This window comes from Pan paniscus, chromosome 1, assembly GCF_029289425.2.
Source record: "Pan paniscus chromosome 1, NHGRI_mPanPan1-v2.0_pri, whole genome shotgun sequence".
NCBI lineage: Eukaryota > Metazoa > Chordata > Mammalia > Primates > Hominidae > Pan > Pan paniscus.
Window position 1 is genome coordinate 194,777,295 of NC_073249.2, and position 17,360 is coordinate 194,794,654.

At 42.3% G+C, this 17,360-nt stretch overlaps 1 protein-coding gene across 2 annotated transcripts in view; it reads right to left on the bottom strand.

Annotated features, from left to right (window-relative positions):
* Positions 1-17,360, bottom strand: part of KHDRBS1 (KH RNA binding domain containing, signal transduction associated 1) — a 49,361-nt gene that overhangs the window by 9,191 nt on the left and 22,810 nt on the right. Inside the window, exons 5-10 of one of the 2 annotated variants that reach the window (XR_004671569.3) lie at positions 14,607-14,740; positions 13,614-13,815; positions 13,031-13,098; positions 12,077-12,135; positions 8,936-9,128; positions 6,269-6,328 (exon numbers count right to left, since the gene is read on the bottom strand). Coding sequence is in view for 1 of the 2 variants with exons in the window: in XM_003828137.6 (XP_003828185.1) it covers positions 9,031-9,128; positions 12,077-12,135; positions 13,031-13,098; positions 13,614-13,815; positions 14,607-14,740 (561 nt within the window). In the remaining variant the exon portion in view is untranslated. Of the gene's footprint in view, positions 1-6,268; positions 6,329-7,782; positions 9,129-12,076; positions 12,136-13,030; positions 13,099-13,613; positions 13,816-14,606; positions 14,741-17,360 lie in introns of those variants that run through there. The other variant, XM_003828137.6, reaches the window with a different exon arrangement.

A 17,360-nucleotide genomic window follows, 5' to 3' on the forward strand; every position in this document is an offset into this window, starting at 1 on the left:
AAACTGTGGTGGGGGAAGAGAGGGCTAGGAAGCGAGGAAGTTGGTGGTGGGAGAAGGGCATGCTGGAGCGCTGCCTCTGAACCTCTGGAAAACCACCTATGACCAGGCATGGCAGCTAGAACAGCCTCATTCCCACTTTAGCAGCCTGCAGTATAATACAGAAATAAAAGCATGCTTTGTAGTCACCCATTCTTGGGATCAAATCCTAGCTCTATCACTTACAAACTCTCAGTGATGTAAAAATAATCTGATCAGCTATTATGTATTATTGAACAGCTACTGCCAGAAATTGTATCAATAACTTTTAAGTAATAACTACTTCAAAAGGCAGTACACCTACATACATCTGTGGTTAACTGATTTTTGATAAGGGCGACAAGACCATTCAATGAAGAAAGAATAGTCTTTTCAACAAATGGTGCCGGGACAATGGGATATCCACATGTAAAAGAATGAATTTGGTCTGAGCACGGTGGCTCACGCCTGTAATCCCAGCACTTTGGGAGGCTGAGGCGGGCGGATCACCTGAGGTCAGGAGTTCGAGACCAGCCTGGCCAACATGGCAAAACCCCGTCTCTACTAAAAATACAAAAATTAGCTGGGCATGGTGGTGGGCGCCTGTAATCCCAGCTACTTGGGAGGCTGAGGCAGGGAGAACTGCTTGAACTTGAACCTGGGAGGCAGAGGTTGCAATGAGCCGAGATTGAGCCACTGCACTCCAGCCTGGGTGACAGAGTGAGACTCTGTCTCAAAAAAAAAAAAAAAATTTGAACCCCCACCCCAGGCCACACACACAAAAGTTAACATAAAATGAATCATAGACCTAAATGCAAGAATTAAAGCTGGGTGTGGTGGCTCACACCTGTAATCTTAGCACTTTGGGAGGCCGAGGTGGGTGGACTGCCTGAGCTCAGGGGTTCAAGACCAGCCTGGCCTGGCCAACATGGTGAAACCTTGCCTCTACTAAAAAATAAAAAAAATTAGCCAGGCATGGTGGCACGCACCTGTAGTACCAGCTACTTGGGAGGGTGAAGCATGAGAACTGCTTGAACCCGGGAGCTGGAGGTTGCAGTGAACTGAGATCATACCACTGCACTCCAGCCTGGGGGACAGAGTCAGACTCTGTCTCCAAAAAACAAACAAACAAACAAACAAACAAACAAAAAGAACTAAAACTAAAAAACTGAGAAAGAAACAAACAGGTACAATCCTGACCTTGAATGAGACAATAGTTTATTACCTATGACAAAAAAGAAAAAAACAGATAAACTGGACTTCAACAAAATGGAAAATTTTGGTGATTTAAAGAAAGTAAAAGTACAACCCACTGAATGGGAGAAAATATTTGCAAATCATACATCTGACAAGAGTTTAGCGTCCAGAATATATAAAGAACTTACAACTCGCTAATAAAAGACAAATTATCCCATTTAAAAGTGGGCAAAGTATTTAGATAGACATTTTTCCACAGAAGATACATAATTGGCTAACAAGCACATGAAAATATGCTCAATGACATTAGTCATTAGGGAAATGCAAATCAAAACCACAGTGAGGTACCACTTCACACCCACTAAAGATAGCTATAATAAAGTAAATGTTGGTGAGGATATGGAGCATTTGGAACCCTCATACGTTGCTGGTAGGAATGGTATAGGCTCTCTGCAGAAAACAATTTGGCAGTTCCTAAAAAAATTAAACAGGCCGGGCGTGGTGGCTCATGCCTGTAATCCCAGCACTTTGGGAGGCTGAGGCAGGTGGATCATGAGGTCAGGAGATCGAGACCATCCTGGCTAACACGGTGAAACCCCGTCTCTACTAAAAATACAAAAAATTAGCCGGGTGTGGTGGCACGTGCCTATATTCCCAGCTGCTTGGGAGGCTGAGGCAGGAGAATCACTTGAACCCAGGAGGCAGAGGTTGCAGTGAGCTGAGATCGTGCCACTGCACTCCAGCCTGGGCGACAGAGCGAGACTCTGTCTCAAAAAAAAATAAAAAATAAAAAATAAACAGAGTCACCGTATGACCCAGAACCCAGAAATTCTTCTAGGTATATACCCAAGAAACTGAAAACATGTCCACACAAAAACTTATATACAAATATTCAAAGCAGTATTATTCATAATAGCCAAAAGGTAGAAATAATCCAAATGCCTGTCAATGGATCAATGAATAAATGAAACGTAGTATATGCATACAGTGAAATCGCATTTAACAGTAAAAAAAAAAAAAAACAAAGTAGGGATACATGCTACAACATGGATGAACCTTGAAAACATCCGAAGTGAAAGGAGGCCAGTCAGCTGAGCATGATGGCTCACGTCTGTAATCCCAAACTTTGGAAGGCCAAGGTAGGCGGATCACCTGAAGTCACGAGTTCCAGACCAGCCTGGCCAACACGGTGAAACCCCACCTCTACCAAAAATACAAAAATTAGCCAGGCATGGAGGTGCGTGCCTATAATCCCAGCTACTCAGGAAGGCAGGAGAATCGCTTGAACCTGGGAGGCGGAGGTTGCAGTTGCAGTGAGCTGAGATCGCACCACTGCACTCCAACCTGAGCGACAGAGCAAGACCCCGTCTCAAAAAAAAAAACCAAAAAAACAAAAAAAACCAAAAAGGAAGCCAGTCACAGAAGACCACTTATTGTATAATTTCATTTGTATGAAATCATACAGAAAGTGGTCTTCTGTGACTGGCTAAACCCTTGGACTTAGCCTTCTGGAGGCTAAACCCTTGTCATCTTTAGAGACAGAAAGCAGAGTAGTAGCCTACGGCTGGAGGGGATAAATAGATTGGTGGAAGACAGATAAAAGGCATGGGGTTTCTTTTTGGAATGATAAAGACATTTTAAATGGGCCCTAGTGATGACTGAACAACTCTGTATATACTAAAAACCACTGAATTATACACTTTAAGTGAGAGAACAGTATGGTATGTGAATTATATCTCAATAAAGTTGTTATTTTAAAATTCCGCCAAAACTCTAGACTTCTTTGCCACTAGGACAGTTATGTCTGTCCAAAAAGAATCACTTAAAAATGCTAACATGACCTTTAATTTATACTAATAGAAGCTAACCACAGGCTGCAAACTGGTAAGCTAAAGGCCACATGTGGCATGCAGCAAATGTATTTTATTGGGACCAATAGTATTTAAAAAACTTTCTACCCGGGCTGGAGTACAGTGTTGTGATCATAGCATACTGTAATCTTGAACTCCTCGACTCAAGTGATCCTCCTTCCCCTGCCTCCTGAGTAGCTAGGATAAGAGGTGCAAGCCATGATGCCCAGCTAATGCCCAGCTAACTTTTTGTAGAGACAGAGTCTGCTATGTTGTCCCGGCTTGTCTTGAACTCCTGGCTTCAAGTGATCCTCCCAACTCAGCCTCCCCAGGTGTTGGGATTACAGGCATGAGCTGCCATGCGCAGCCAAGAAAATTTTTAGAGAAGGGAAAGACACAGTAATGAAAATGATCTTCAAATACCTGAAAGGATGTTGCTTCAGGGGTCCAAAGCAGATTCAGTTTAAATTACTGAGGTACAGGTCTCATTCAAAATGAGAGATAAAATACTTAGAGCCGTCTCTAATGAAATGGGCTGCTTTTGGAAGTAATGTTTCCTATGACTAGTATGAAGTACTATGTTACATGCTATAACCTGGATGAACCAAACACTATGCAAAGTCAAAGAAGCCAATTCCAAAAAGCATATATTATATGATTCCATTTATATGGAATGTTCAGAATAGGCAAACCCACAGAAAGAGTAGTGGCTGCCAACAGCTGGGGAGAGAAGGGAGTTGGGAGTGACTATTAGCAGATATAAGATTTGTTTTTAGAGTGATGGAAATATTCTGGAATTAAATAGTGGAAATGGTTGCACAGTATAAATATACTAAAAACTACTGCATTGTACACTTTAAAATTGTAAATTTTATGCTATGTGAATTTTTCCTCAAGACAGAAACAAAGGTAGAAAGGGACCAAATGAGATACTTACTAACTCTGTTAGGATATTATGATGCATACAGTGATAAATGTCAGGTATTATCATCAACTTCATTTGATGATAAATGAGGCACTGAAAGGGTTTTGTTTCTGACTAAGGTGACAAAGGCTCACATGAAGCAGAGCCAGGACAGATACCCAATCTTGCCTGTCTCTAAAGCTTACAGAATTGTAATAAAATTTCACAGGTTGGCCGGGTACAGTGGCTCACGCCTGTGATCCTAGCACTTTGGGAGGCTGAGGTGGGCGGATCACTTGAAGCCAGGAGTTCAAGACTAGCCTGGCCAACATGGTGAAACCACATCTCTACTAAAAATACAAAAATTGTCCAGGCGTGGTGGTGTGTGCCTATAATCCCAGCTACTCCGGAGGCTGAGGCAGGGGAATCGCTTGAACCCGGGAGGCGGAGGTTGCAGTAAGCTGAAATCACACCACTGCACTCCAGCCTGGGCAACAGAGTGAGACTCCACCTTAAAATAAATAAATAAAGTTGACAGGTAGTGAGTGATAGAATTTTACAGAAAACACTTGGATCAATGGGCGAAGCTACATGTCCAGAACAGGCAGAACACCAGCAGGCCTAGGTCCACAAACAGAACCTGCCTTTCCAAGCACAGTTCACAGTCCAAATGAAAGGTTTCCTCAAACTTCTAATCCATTTTTCTTCTTCAGACTACCCTAGGAAGAGTTGAGACTAAATTCTCTGCATTCAGGGATTCCCCACGCTAAATTTCCTAGCCATTCATGTGACCAACATCAAATGTAGGACTTGCCAGGTGCCCAGAATCTTGTTCAGTACATATGCCCCTCTCTTAAAGCTTCCAGATCTCTCGCAGGCTGAGAGGCAGGCTTGGAAGAAAAAGAAATTCCAAGAAGCCAAATTTCACTGTGAAAGGTTCTATATGCCTAGGGCTTACCTAGTTAGGCCTTTCTCCTCAGTGTCATCCTAATCCTAACACCTCAGAGCAGAGAAAAAATCAGCCAGTTAGTTGCTTAATGGCTTCAATTAATAGGAAAGCTCACTGTTGTCACAGCCCCCAACTACACAAACCAGGGAGTCAAACTCCACATCCTTTCTTCTATACCACAATTATCCCTATGAAGGATCTCCTAAGTATAAGAAATATCCTTTCCCAGCCGGGTGTGGTGGCTCACGCCTGTAATCTCAGCACTTTGGGAGGCCAAGGCGGGTGGATCACCTGAGGTCAGGAGTTCGAGACCAGCCTGACCAATAAGGTGAAACCTCGTCTCTACTAAACAATACAAAAATTAGCCAGGCGTGGTGGCAGGTGCCTGTAGTCCCAGGTACTCGGGAGGCTGAGACAGGAGAATTGCTTGAACCCAGAGGCGGAGATTGCAGTGAGCTGAGATTGCGCCACTGCAGCCAAGCCTGGGTAATGGAGCAGGGCTCCGTCTCAAAAAAAACAAAACAAAAGAAAACCAAAAAAACCAAAAAAAAAAAAAAGAAATACCCTTTCCCTAGATTAAGGACAGTATAGTATAGGGTTAAGATGACAGGTTTTGGCAACAGAAATCTTGAGCTTGAGTACCAGCCATACTAATTATGGGACCCTGGGAAGTTACTTAACTTCATTAGGTCTAAGTTACTTCTGTAAAATATGGATATTACTGGACAATTGTTTCTGGGCTACCCAGCATCCATTTCCCTTTCCTAACAACTCACCAACTGCCTTTTGAGGAACTGGTTTTTCTTACGCATGTGACTCAGCTAATCCAGTCTGATATTCCCTCTCTAAAACCTGAATCTTGAGTAGAGGCAGAAAGAGACCCGACATAGTTTGAGTTGTGCCCAAGGAGCCAGTCCTTGTTTCAAGATCGTTCCTGTGGTCTACCACTGTTGTCCCAGTTCCCTGCAGCCACTACAGTTCCCACACCAGATTTTTTAGCCTTTGCACTGAACATTGAGCCCTTAACACCTTTCTAATAAAGTCTTTTTCATTTACATTAGCCACTTTGTTGCTTGCAACCAATGAACTCCAAGTGGAACACCACCTCATCGGGTTATTAACAGGATAAACAGAGTGGGATTCAACAGATCTAAGTTGATATTGTCTGGCCTTATCAACCACTAGATGTAAATTCAGTATGGACATGTAAGTGTGGTCATGTCGTAAATAAGGTACAAATGACCACAAAAAAGATTAACCCATTGACCACCTTACAGGCCACCTCCTAGCATAACTGTTTTACAGTTATGATAAAAGGCCCGTGTTCCTTAATAGAAAGCCACCTTAACATACCTGACATGGGTCTTCACTACCCATTCTAGTCCAGGAAATGCTTCAGGAGTTTTCAGTCACCTGAAAATGGAGAAATAACAGATCAGTCTTTTGAAGAGGAAGTTTTAAAGACATACAAAATAAAAGATAAAGAGATCCTGCATGCAGTTTACACATTACAGGAGAAACATGCAACTTTTAAGAAATTTTAAGTAAAGTTTCATTGTGAATATCAATATGGGGACCTACAGGGACTCATCCTTACACAGTTTTAAATAGCTGAGCAGAAAGCTTTTGGGGTGCAGCAGGAGGTCTAATCTACAGTCATTGAAATTTTACAATGTGTCATTTAAGATGTCAGACTTTGTGCCCAGGTTACGTTACAGTTCACTTGTGATGGGCAGGATTATTAAGAGTTATGGCTAATTTATGCGGCAACATATGGTTTTTCTTTTTACAGCTATTTTTATTAAACAAGTTTTGCAAAGTTTTAACATTAAAATTAACAGCTAAAGAATTGTTTATGCAAGTTGCTGTCACAGTTTATGTAAAAGAGAAATATGTGCTATTAAAATCAGACATTTAGGTTACCTTTGGTTTTTTGCGATGCATGTTAGCTTTACACATCCTGATTCTCTTGCGATAATTTTCCTTTAAAAAGGGGGGTATAGAGTGATCTCTTTTCATCAAAACAAGACATAATGCCCTGAAAGCTGACTTCAAACCATGGTTGAAAATTCAGTTATTTACATTTTATCACAATCTACAAATACATTTTTTTGTTGGTGTGTTTTAAAAAGAAAAAAAAAAATGTCCATCATGCACTGCTGCAGGCAGCTTGGCACTTCAATACAAGAGGATTTTTCACCCCCGAGCAGTTTAGGTGGCTCTCTTAGGGAAGCCATGAGAACCCTGAGAATCAGCATAGAGTAGAAATGGGACCAACCAATTCCATCACTTCCTCTCTTGGTCTCTTAGGAGGGGGTTCAGAGCCAGCCTATCATGCCAAATCCTGCCCCAGCCCAGCTGAGTTATCAGCATTTCTGGGATTGAAAGAGAAACCCTCAAGGGCACCCAGAGTTGGCTGAACTGTCATGCCTAAAGGCAGATGCTGTCCCCTTCTGAGCTCACAGAAATTATTTGGTGTCACACTTTAGAGCCACCTAGGGGTTCTACAGAAGGTGCAAACCAGGCTGGCTTGCACTTTTAAATACTGAGACCTATCTATGGAAACCAATCCAAGTTTCAGCTCAGTTGAGTTGAAAACTCTCCATAAATTAGAATTTTTGATAGGATTGGATACAACAGCTTCCAACAACTTCCAGGGGGTGAAAAAGCTTTGGTTATTTTTAAACTAAAACTTAACAACTCCATCAACTTTTTTTTGGTAAACTTAAAATAAAATCCCCCCCACCACTTTTAAGAATGTTTCCAACTTTTAACAAGCCCATTAACTTTAGAGTTAATTTAAGTTTATTTGAAAGAGAAAACTATTTTATGGTCCACCCAAAAAAATGACAATTCATCACATTTACTTTGATTAAAAAAGGACTAAACTTTATTGACAAACTGCTGCAGACATTTTGACATAAGTTTAAGCTACCTATTTAGGCAGACTTACACATGTAGCATTTAATCTTCCGAGAACAAAATGGGAGGACGGTACAAATCCAATTAGGACTTTAACTTATGTACAAAGTGGATTTTGATTCCTTTTTCATTCAGCTGCAGTGTCCCTTTTTATATCATGCTAGTGTTGAGACATACTTGACTAACTTGGGAACAGTTCGATATATTGACAACTGTCAACTTAAGAAAATCAACAGCTTTTGGCCCCAGCGTCCAAGTGAACTTTTCATGGAGTGCAGAATCTCAAATGGACAAAATACTTTGTCTTTTTAAATACTGAAAATTTAATTATTAGTACTATGACTGAAAGATTCTTCATGGCTAAAAAGCTCTGCATCAAACTCAATTCAGGAGGCCTTCCCTCCCCACCACCATCAACCTCTTCAAAACCTACTCCCTCCCTCTAAGTATCTCTCAACACAGTATGTCTGGGGCTAGATTTCAAAACCCACGTAATGAAAAAGTCAGTTTTACAAGCCTAATTTTGTTGTTTTTTTATATCAATTAACGTTAAAAATTGCATCAACTATTTAATTCATGAGGATCTTTCATATTAAAATTTAACCTTAAGATTCAACCGCCATGTGCTTTTATAAAGGAAACATTTTTTAGAGACGTCTGAGCTCACTTTTACATGGTGGTGCCTACTGCCGTTAATGTTTGTGATTTTAAATCTTAAACAGCCCTGAATTTTGAAATGTAGCCTAGTTTGGGATTCTGCAACTACAACTTTACGGGATGCCTCAAATCAAAACTAAGAGAAACTTAACAAGCCTTTACTTCAGAACCTTTAAGCAAGCAATGTCATTTTTGAAACTAACAGGTTTGTGTGTTTTTTTTTTTTACTCAACTTCTTTTTTTATTATAAAAGGTACACTTCTGTTTATATTTAAACAACAAAGAAAAAAGCATCTACACACTTAAAAAATTAATTCGATATTCCTAAATCTATTTTAACTCATTTTAAAATACTACATACAGAAGCCAGAATGCAGAGTTAAGAATGGAATAAGGTGGGGAGAAGAAGGGGACCACGAAGAAAAACACTTAGACAATTACTTGTCTGTTGTGGGTAAAGCAACAGGAATCCTGGGAGATACAAGAAATCAGTAACAACTTTGCTCATAACTGATATTTTCCCCTCATGTTTGTTTTTAATAACGTCCATATGGGTGCTCTCTGTATGCTCCCTTCACTGGCCTAGCAGGAGGGGCCTTCAGCGACGGCCTGGTCCCATTCCAGTCGTCCTGGCCTGTGGGGAAAACAAAGACAGTTTATAAACCATGTGGCGACAGCACTTAGGGATAAGCAGGGATAGGTTACATAGTAAAGATCACCAAAAACACTGAGTTTCTTCTAATGTCTTGACACTTCCCCTGGTGTTCCTTGCTCTCTACTTGGCTTGGCCCTCTTGGGCAGCCTGGGCAATTTTTCAGTTTTGAGTGGAAGGACAGAAGGGAACAAATCCAAAAAGGCTGCCATTGACTCTGGAGTAATCTCCCACAACGAGGTTCTTCATAGACAAATGTGATCTGTACTCCAGTCCCCAAACCTGGAGATACCCAACACCTTGCCTGAGATAGTGAGGAACTCATTAATCTTAGTGAGTCTGCAATGGCCTTTCCTGTTCCCAAAACAATTTGGCAGGTACCCTCAGGTAAGGTGGGAAGACTTCTGGAAGTCTTTCAGATTGGAAGCAGGCAGCCAGCCCCACTTCCATGCAACAGCAAGTCATGTTTCCTTACGGAGAAGTGTCCTCTAGCTCCCTGGGAAAAGCAAGCAAGGGCCACTTTCCATGGGGCCCTCCACCAGCAGAGCTGATACTGCTCTCTCTGGTAGAGGGATGTGCAATCAAATGTTGCACTGACAGCACTGTTTAAGATAATTCCAAGGCTGCATGCGGTGGCTCACGTCCGTAATCCCAGCACTTTGGGAGGCCAAGGCAGGCAGATCACAAGGTCAGGAGTTCGAGACCAGCCTGACCAACAGGGTGAAACCCCATCTCTACTAAAAATACAAAAATTAGCCAGGCGTGGTGGCGCATGCCTGTAATCCCAGCTACTCAGGAGGCTGAGGCAGGAGAAGTGCTTGAACCTGGGAGGCAGAGGTTGCAGTGAGCTGAGATTGTGCCACTCCACTCCAGCCTGGACAACAGAGCCAGACTCCATCTCAAAAAAAAAAAAAAAAAAAAAAGAATAATTCCTTATCTCCTTTCTTAAGTCAACAGGTGAGAGAAGCCAGACAATGTGGTTCACATCCTCAAATGGTTCTCCTTTGTGACAGGGAAAAGCCTGAGGAATATGATCACATAATTCTAGATGTGACCTCTTATGAAAATAAATTGCGTTAAACTTATTCTTCCCACACCTTACACACGCTAGTTCATCCCTGAAGTATTTTTCCAGCTGCCTGTATTCACAAGTATCTGCCTCCATCTCTATAGGCCTCAAACTCCTATATAGATCTAAAGTCACACAGAACCCTAATTATACCCCTAGTATAACACACATGTCCATCACTTTCCAAGTGACTTCTGGGTATCAACAAGACAGTTTCTTTTTCTTTTTTTCCTGACGTATACAGATCATCCTGGACAGTTTATTTCTCTAATTCTGTTAATCAAAGCAGAGATCAGAACGGATTAACTGTGGCAACGTCGTATCAGGAGCACAAAGAGAAGCCTGCCTCTTTCAGTTTGGTCTTTTCTCCAGCAAAACAGAAATGCAATTTAGTCAAACACATACAGAGGCCCCACTGTACTGCCTCACTGATGGAGGGAAATACTTGGGTGCAATCACACACAGTGTTAGTGATTGGCAACTGTCCAGCGCTATTTCGCTAAAACTGGTAAAAACAGTTTCCTTGGGCAAGCAGCTGATTGGCTACTTCATACTGTGCTGAGTTGGGCTCAGCTTGTCTGTCTCTGGGAGGCCCTAAGGGGCTCCTCTTTTTCAGCTAGGGATAAGGGGAGACTGTCAACCAGTATCTTAGCGTGAATTGTCAATCGCTGAGCCCCTGCCAAGGACTCTCTGGAAGTCCCTCAGGTATGCTGAAAATACCTTATACTGAAAAGGTAGCTCTCGCTGCATCCACTGCCACATAGTATTCCCAGTGAGGCCTATTAACACAGGGCCATAACTGGCTCTTGAGGACACACTTGAGCGATGTGTTTTTAACCAAACCTCAGGGAAGGCAGCCTTGTCCTGCTGCTGTTGCAGCCTCCATAGCTCTCTTGGGATCAAGGACTGTGTTGATGTCTTCGAGCCAACAAGAAGCTTGGTGCCAGTACTGTCCTGAATTATTGGCTCTAGCCCCTACAGCCTCTAATCTGATTCTAATAGGCACTATTTTTTTTTTTTTTTGAGACGGACTTTTGTTGCCCAGGCTGGAGTGCAATGGCACGGTCTCAGCTCATTGCAACCTCCGCCTCCCAGGTTCAAGTGATTCTCATGCCTCAGCCTCCCAAGTAGCTGAGATTAAAGGCGCCCACCGCCACACCTGGCTAATTTTTTTGTATTTTTAGTAGAGACAGGGTTTCACCATCTTGGCCAGGCTGGTCTCGAACTCCTGACCACAGGTGATCCGCCTGCCTCGGCCTCGCAAAGTGTTGGGATTACAGGCATGAGCCACCACGCCCGGCCCTAATAGGCACTATTCTTGCCCCGCAACCTGGTCTGGCTAGCTGCTTGCCATCTAGGTCCCTTTCAGCTGACATTTCCTTTACAATGACATTCTTTTCAATGAGATCTAAATTTTTTTTTTTAATGAAATGGGGTAGATGAGTACAGTTGTGTATGATTAAGTTCTTGTTATCTACCAAAGTGGCCTAGATATCGGCAGCAAAGGCCCAGAAATACAACCCAGGTCTAGCTATTTCCCTGCCTAAAGTAGAAAAAAAATAACATTAGCTTATAAGTCTGCTGCTCCAACCAGGGCCAAGCTGGTCTTGAGCCCTTGTTTAAGACAAACACTACCCTTCCAAGAGTAACGATACCCCACCTCACTTTAGCAGTCCCTCTTTCTACCATGTACCGCAAAATTTAAGTAAGAGCAGAACTCTTACTGTCACATCTAGCAAAATCTTGGCCTTCTAAAGGTTTATCCGTAGGTGTGTTTGTCTGACTTTCAATACTTTAGTCACCAGCATTCTCCCAGGCACTTACTTGTACATTCTGCCCCACCACAGAGATAAAGACATACCATAAGCTTCATAAGAATCTTGAACCTCCCCATGTCCATAGTCATAATATTCTGAGTCCCTGAAAGCCAAAGGCAGAGTGTTAGGAAGCTACAGAGTAACTATGTTTCAACTTTCTCTCAAATACTTCCATAAGTCAGTCATTTTACTAAGTGTATTAATACAGGAAAATACTCATTCTGCCCCATCCCTAAACCGTAAAGTATTTCCAAAATATGTATAGACTATGTACTTATAAAATAATTGACAACTATTGCAAAGAAAAATGGATATCACAGAATATAAAGTGAAAAAGCACAATCCTAAATTGACCCTTTTAATATAGCATATATATACATGTATTCATAGGGCTCACCAGAAGGAAAAAAGAACTGTTTTATCACTGCTGTAGAATTCTGGAACTCTTTTTCAATCAATTCACAGGTAAGCTATATATATGGACACACAAGGAAATGGTCTTAAAGAGAAATGCAGAAAAGAACCTAAGTTATGGTAATGGAATTCAAGTTTCTTGTAAAATTTTATGCAGCTTTAATGTGGTTTTGATATTTTAAAATAATAAATCAAAATAACATAAAGGCATTTCTCCTTGTTTCCATGTAGTCACAGCTTGGAAATTTTTCATTTGTTACTCTCAGGTTCTAAATTATAATTTAAGGTTCACAGTTATCCAGATTTACAAATCCAAGTGTGTGCTTCACAGATGTCAAACGCAGAGGAAAGCATTGCATGGTGGCACGCACCTGTAACCCCAGCTACTAGAGAGAGCTAAAGTGGGAGGACTGCTTGAGCTCAAGAGTTCAAGACCAGTCAGGACTGCGGGGGTTGCAGAGGAGATACCCTCAAAAGGCGAACCATTCTGCTCCTTAGGGTTGTACTGTCTAAATCTCTCTGTTCCTTCAACTCCCTCCATCCATCCTCAGGACAAAAAACAGTGCTTATACTGCCTGACTCACCCTTGACTCTGGCTGTAATAGCCTTCGTAGCCTTCGTAACTTTGTTCTGCGTATGTATCATCATATCCCTAGAACAACAACAACAAAAAAATGAAATAAAAGATCAAAATCATAGAGAGTAGGAAAGGTAATTACATCCCATGGGAGTAGGTAGGCTTCTGAATTAAAAGGACATGACATTTCCCTCCAAAATGTTAATGCCTACTGTAGAATAGTCAAAAGAGAAAGGGTTACTAAACAAAGAAAACCCAAACAAATATGATATGCCACAGAAGAAGTGTGGGCAGGAAGTAAAGTACAAAATCGAGCTTTAGTATTATCAGTACTAGTAGTAAGAAATTCATTATAAAACACTACATTAAAGTACATTTTATTTCTTGTTTAATCTACAGGCGTATAGTAAAACCCTGCCTAAAATGGAAAAATCTTCTAATAGTTCAACATTCACTGCAAGAGAAGAGGGCAGATTGCAAATCTTACAGGCAGTCCATGACACCTACATAAAGGACCGAGGCCCTGTCATTCAACTTCCTTTAGCAGCCTTCTAGGTACTGGGAAATGGCACATTGTTCAAATTTCTTACATATTCTTCATATGTTTCTGGTGCAGGAGGTGGAGGCAAAGGTATCCTCTGGATGCCCGCTGTCCGTGCTCTTGGTGCTGGAGCACCCCTCACAGTAGGTGGGGGTGGCACGCCTCGAGTCACAGTGGCACCTCTGGTGATGGCTCCCCTTACTGGTGTACCACGTACCAAAGCCCCCCGAGGTGGTCCAACACCACGGCCCCTACAAAAAGAAAGTTTATCTTAAATGGAGCTTTTTATAAACAGGCCACTTTTATGTTCTGATTTGTTTACAAATTCTGGAATTAGGCAGATTTTATGAAGCCTTAACTAGGCTATTATTAAAGCACAGAGGAACGTACAGGGTAAAGGACCCACACTGCAAGATCCCCCAGGTCCTATAGAGGACCAATTCATCACTGCACTGCCTTGGGTAGGTCTGGAGAGTCTGAATACTCTATAAAGGTCAGTCACAAAAGGTAGAATTTTAAAGTCAGACCATTAACAAATGCTAAGACTGTCCAAAATTAGAAGACCAAAAGTTTCAGCTAGACTGCAGCACTTGGCTATGGTCAAAGTGCCCAAGATCTAGAACTCTATTTTTTTTTTTTTTTGAAATAGAGTCTTGCTCTATCATCCAGGCTGAAGTGCAGTGGCATGATCTCGGCTCACTGCAACTTCCGTCTCCTGGGTTCAAGCAATTCTCTTGCCCCAGCCTCCTGAGTAGTGTGGTGTATGCCACCACACCTGGATAATTTTTGTATTTTTAGTAGAGACAGGGTTTCACCATGTTGGCCAGGCTGGTCTCAAACTCCAAATGTCAGTTGATCCACCTGCCATAGCCTCCTAAAGTGCTGGGATTACAGGTGTGAGAGTATGGTTGTAGAATTCTGTTCTTTATGCAACATACAAATCCTGAGACCCTTCCTAAGCTAGAAATAAGAGCACCACTAAAAGAGATGACACTAGTAGTCAAATTCACATCCTATTTCTGGGTGTCTCCATTATTTTTACCTGGGAACAGGTGGTGGAGGAGGTGCAGCTCCCCGGCCTCTCACTGGCACCCCACGTCCACGAGAGGGTTCAGGTACTCCATTCAAGTAGGACAGCTCTAGAAATTGCTCCTGACAGATATCATCCATCATATCCTGGGAACGAAAGATACAAGGAGTATTGTATGGTATCTACACTTTCTACTGAGAAATCATCTGGTCCACGGGAGCCTTGAATTCTAAGAAGAGCTCTTGAGAGCCCAGATGAGGTCTCAGGTCATTCCTTCTCTGAAGTCAAATGGCACCCTATCTGTCACCTCTTTGAGAAAAGTCTTGATGGTAGACCCCCTCATTATTCATAATGTGGTCTCTGCCTAGCTCTCCGGATCACTTCCATTCTCTCTCTATATATAACCTCCTCACAAGCCAGACTGAACAACTTGTAGTTCAGAGCCTGGCATACTCTTACATATCCATTCTTTGCAAATAGTTTCCTTTTCCTGGAATAATAAAAGCCACTACCATTAATGGAGCTGTATGCACTTGGCTCTATATAATAAGCTTTATATAGATTTTTCAGTTTAATCTTCAAAATGAGGGCCGGGTGCAGTGGCTCACGCCTGTAATCCCAGCACTTTGGGAGGCCGAGGCGGGCAGATCACAAGGTCAGGAGATCGAGACCACCCTGGCTAACACGGTGAAACGCTATCTCTACTAAAAATACAAAAAAATTAGCCGGGCGCGGCAGGCACCTGTAGTCCCAGCTACTCGGAAGGCTGAGGCAGGAGAATGGCGTGAACCCGGGAGGCGGAGCTTGCAGTGAGCCAAGATAGCGCCACTGCAGTCCGGCCTGGGCGAAAGAGTGAGACTCCATCTCAAAAAAAAAAAAAAACAAAACAAAAAACAAACAAACAAAAAAAAACTTCAAAATGACCCTGAAATAAGTAGGCAGATCTCCACATTTTACAGTTAAGAAAACAGACTCAAGGAGTATACATCAACCAGCTTAAGAACACAGAGCTACTAAATGGCAGACTCTAGATGTGAATTCAGAATTACCTGTCTCAAAATCTAGGTGTTGGATCAACAGGCTTTTTTGTCCTTATACTGTCTTTTTTGTCCACCTGAGGGATTCTTAATTCATCCTTACAAGACTTGCCTAAATAAGTGTCTCTTGAAAAACTTTCTCTTGATGCCACCCCTACAACTCCTCTTTTCTCAAAGTACCACATAATTCCCTATACCCAAGCACTTATCACATAATTTTAGAATTGTCTGTCACTAAACTGTAAGCTCTTTAGGAGCCATTTTTGTAACTTTACACCCAGCATAGTATCAGACATCTGACAGATACTTAAGAAATGTTTGGGACGAACAAGAAACCTGAAGCTCAGAAAAGTGAAATGATAACCTGTTCAGGAAGACACAGATAGACAGACATACATAGTCCAGTGCTCTTCCTACGGCACCGTGAAGCATTGCTGGTATAGTTAATTGTTCTAAGGGGAAAATGGAGGGCTCTGGTCACAGATGCAAAAATAGCCTCACTTTTTTTTCCTCCACAAGAGGGAAAAATCAAATGCCATTGGCAAATCTTTTCACACTTCCTATTGAGAGCCATTCAGTCTTAATACTTCATGCATTTTTATATATCCCAGGCGTATACAGCTTCAATAGATGATGCTAGTCTTTGATGCCCCCCTCAACTCTCTAGCTCCTCCTACCTTACACATTACTGCTGCTTGAGACTCACACCTTGGAGAATCAAGTAACCAATGCCAGACCATTGCTCAGACTCCTCCAACTGCCACATCAACACTGAGGAAACCCACATCTCTCCGGCAAGCATCTTTTTCAAAAGATTCACTTACAAGCAAGCCTCATAAACCTAACCCTTCTGCGGAATATGACGTAGACTAACAATGAAGAGAGGAGATGGGCATTCCCTCTGCAGTCCTTTGGAAATTGAATGGCTTGGGTGATCAATAGAAAACCCCAAAAAGAGTAAATAGAATTTCCTTAAGATTATTAACCAGCTGTGTTTTTCTCTAGGATATGTTAAATGGTCTGTTTCATGTTGAACATTCTTTTTTTTTTTTTTTTTTTTGAGACAGAGCCTCACTCTGTCACCCAGGCCGGAGTGCAGTGGCGCAATCTCGGCTCACAGCAAGCTCCGCCTCCCGGGTTCATACCATTCTCCTGCCTCAGCCTCCCGATTAGCTGGGACTACAGGCGCCTGCCACCACGCCCAGCTAATTTTTTTTTTGAATTTTTAGTAGAGACGGGGTTTCACCATGTTAGCCAGGATGGCCTTGATCTCCTGACCTCGTGATCCACCCGCCTCGGCCTTCCAAAATGCTGGGATTACAGGTGTGAGCCACCGCGCCCCGCCTCATGTTGAACATTCTAATGAAGATGAGGTACTTGAAAGCAAAGCAGCTGCTAAGACATTTGAGACTGCTGGAATCCTTGGAGTTCAGCATTATGGGTACACAATGCCTAAAAACTTATTTATTTATTTTTTTGGAGATGGAGTTTCACTCTTGTTGCCCAGGCTGGAGTCCAATGGTGCAATCTCAGCTTACCACAACCTCTGCCTCCTGGGTTCAAGCGATTCTCCCGCCTCAGCCTCCCTAGTAGCTGGGATTACAGGCATGTGCCACCACGCCCGGCTAATTTTGTATTTTTAATAGACAGGGTTTCTCCATGTTGGTCAGGCTGGTCTTGAACTCCCGACCTCAGGTGATCTGCCCTCCTCGGCCTCCCAAATTGCTGG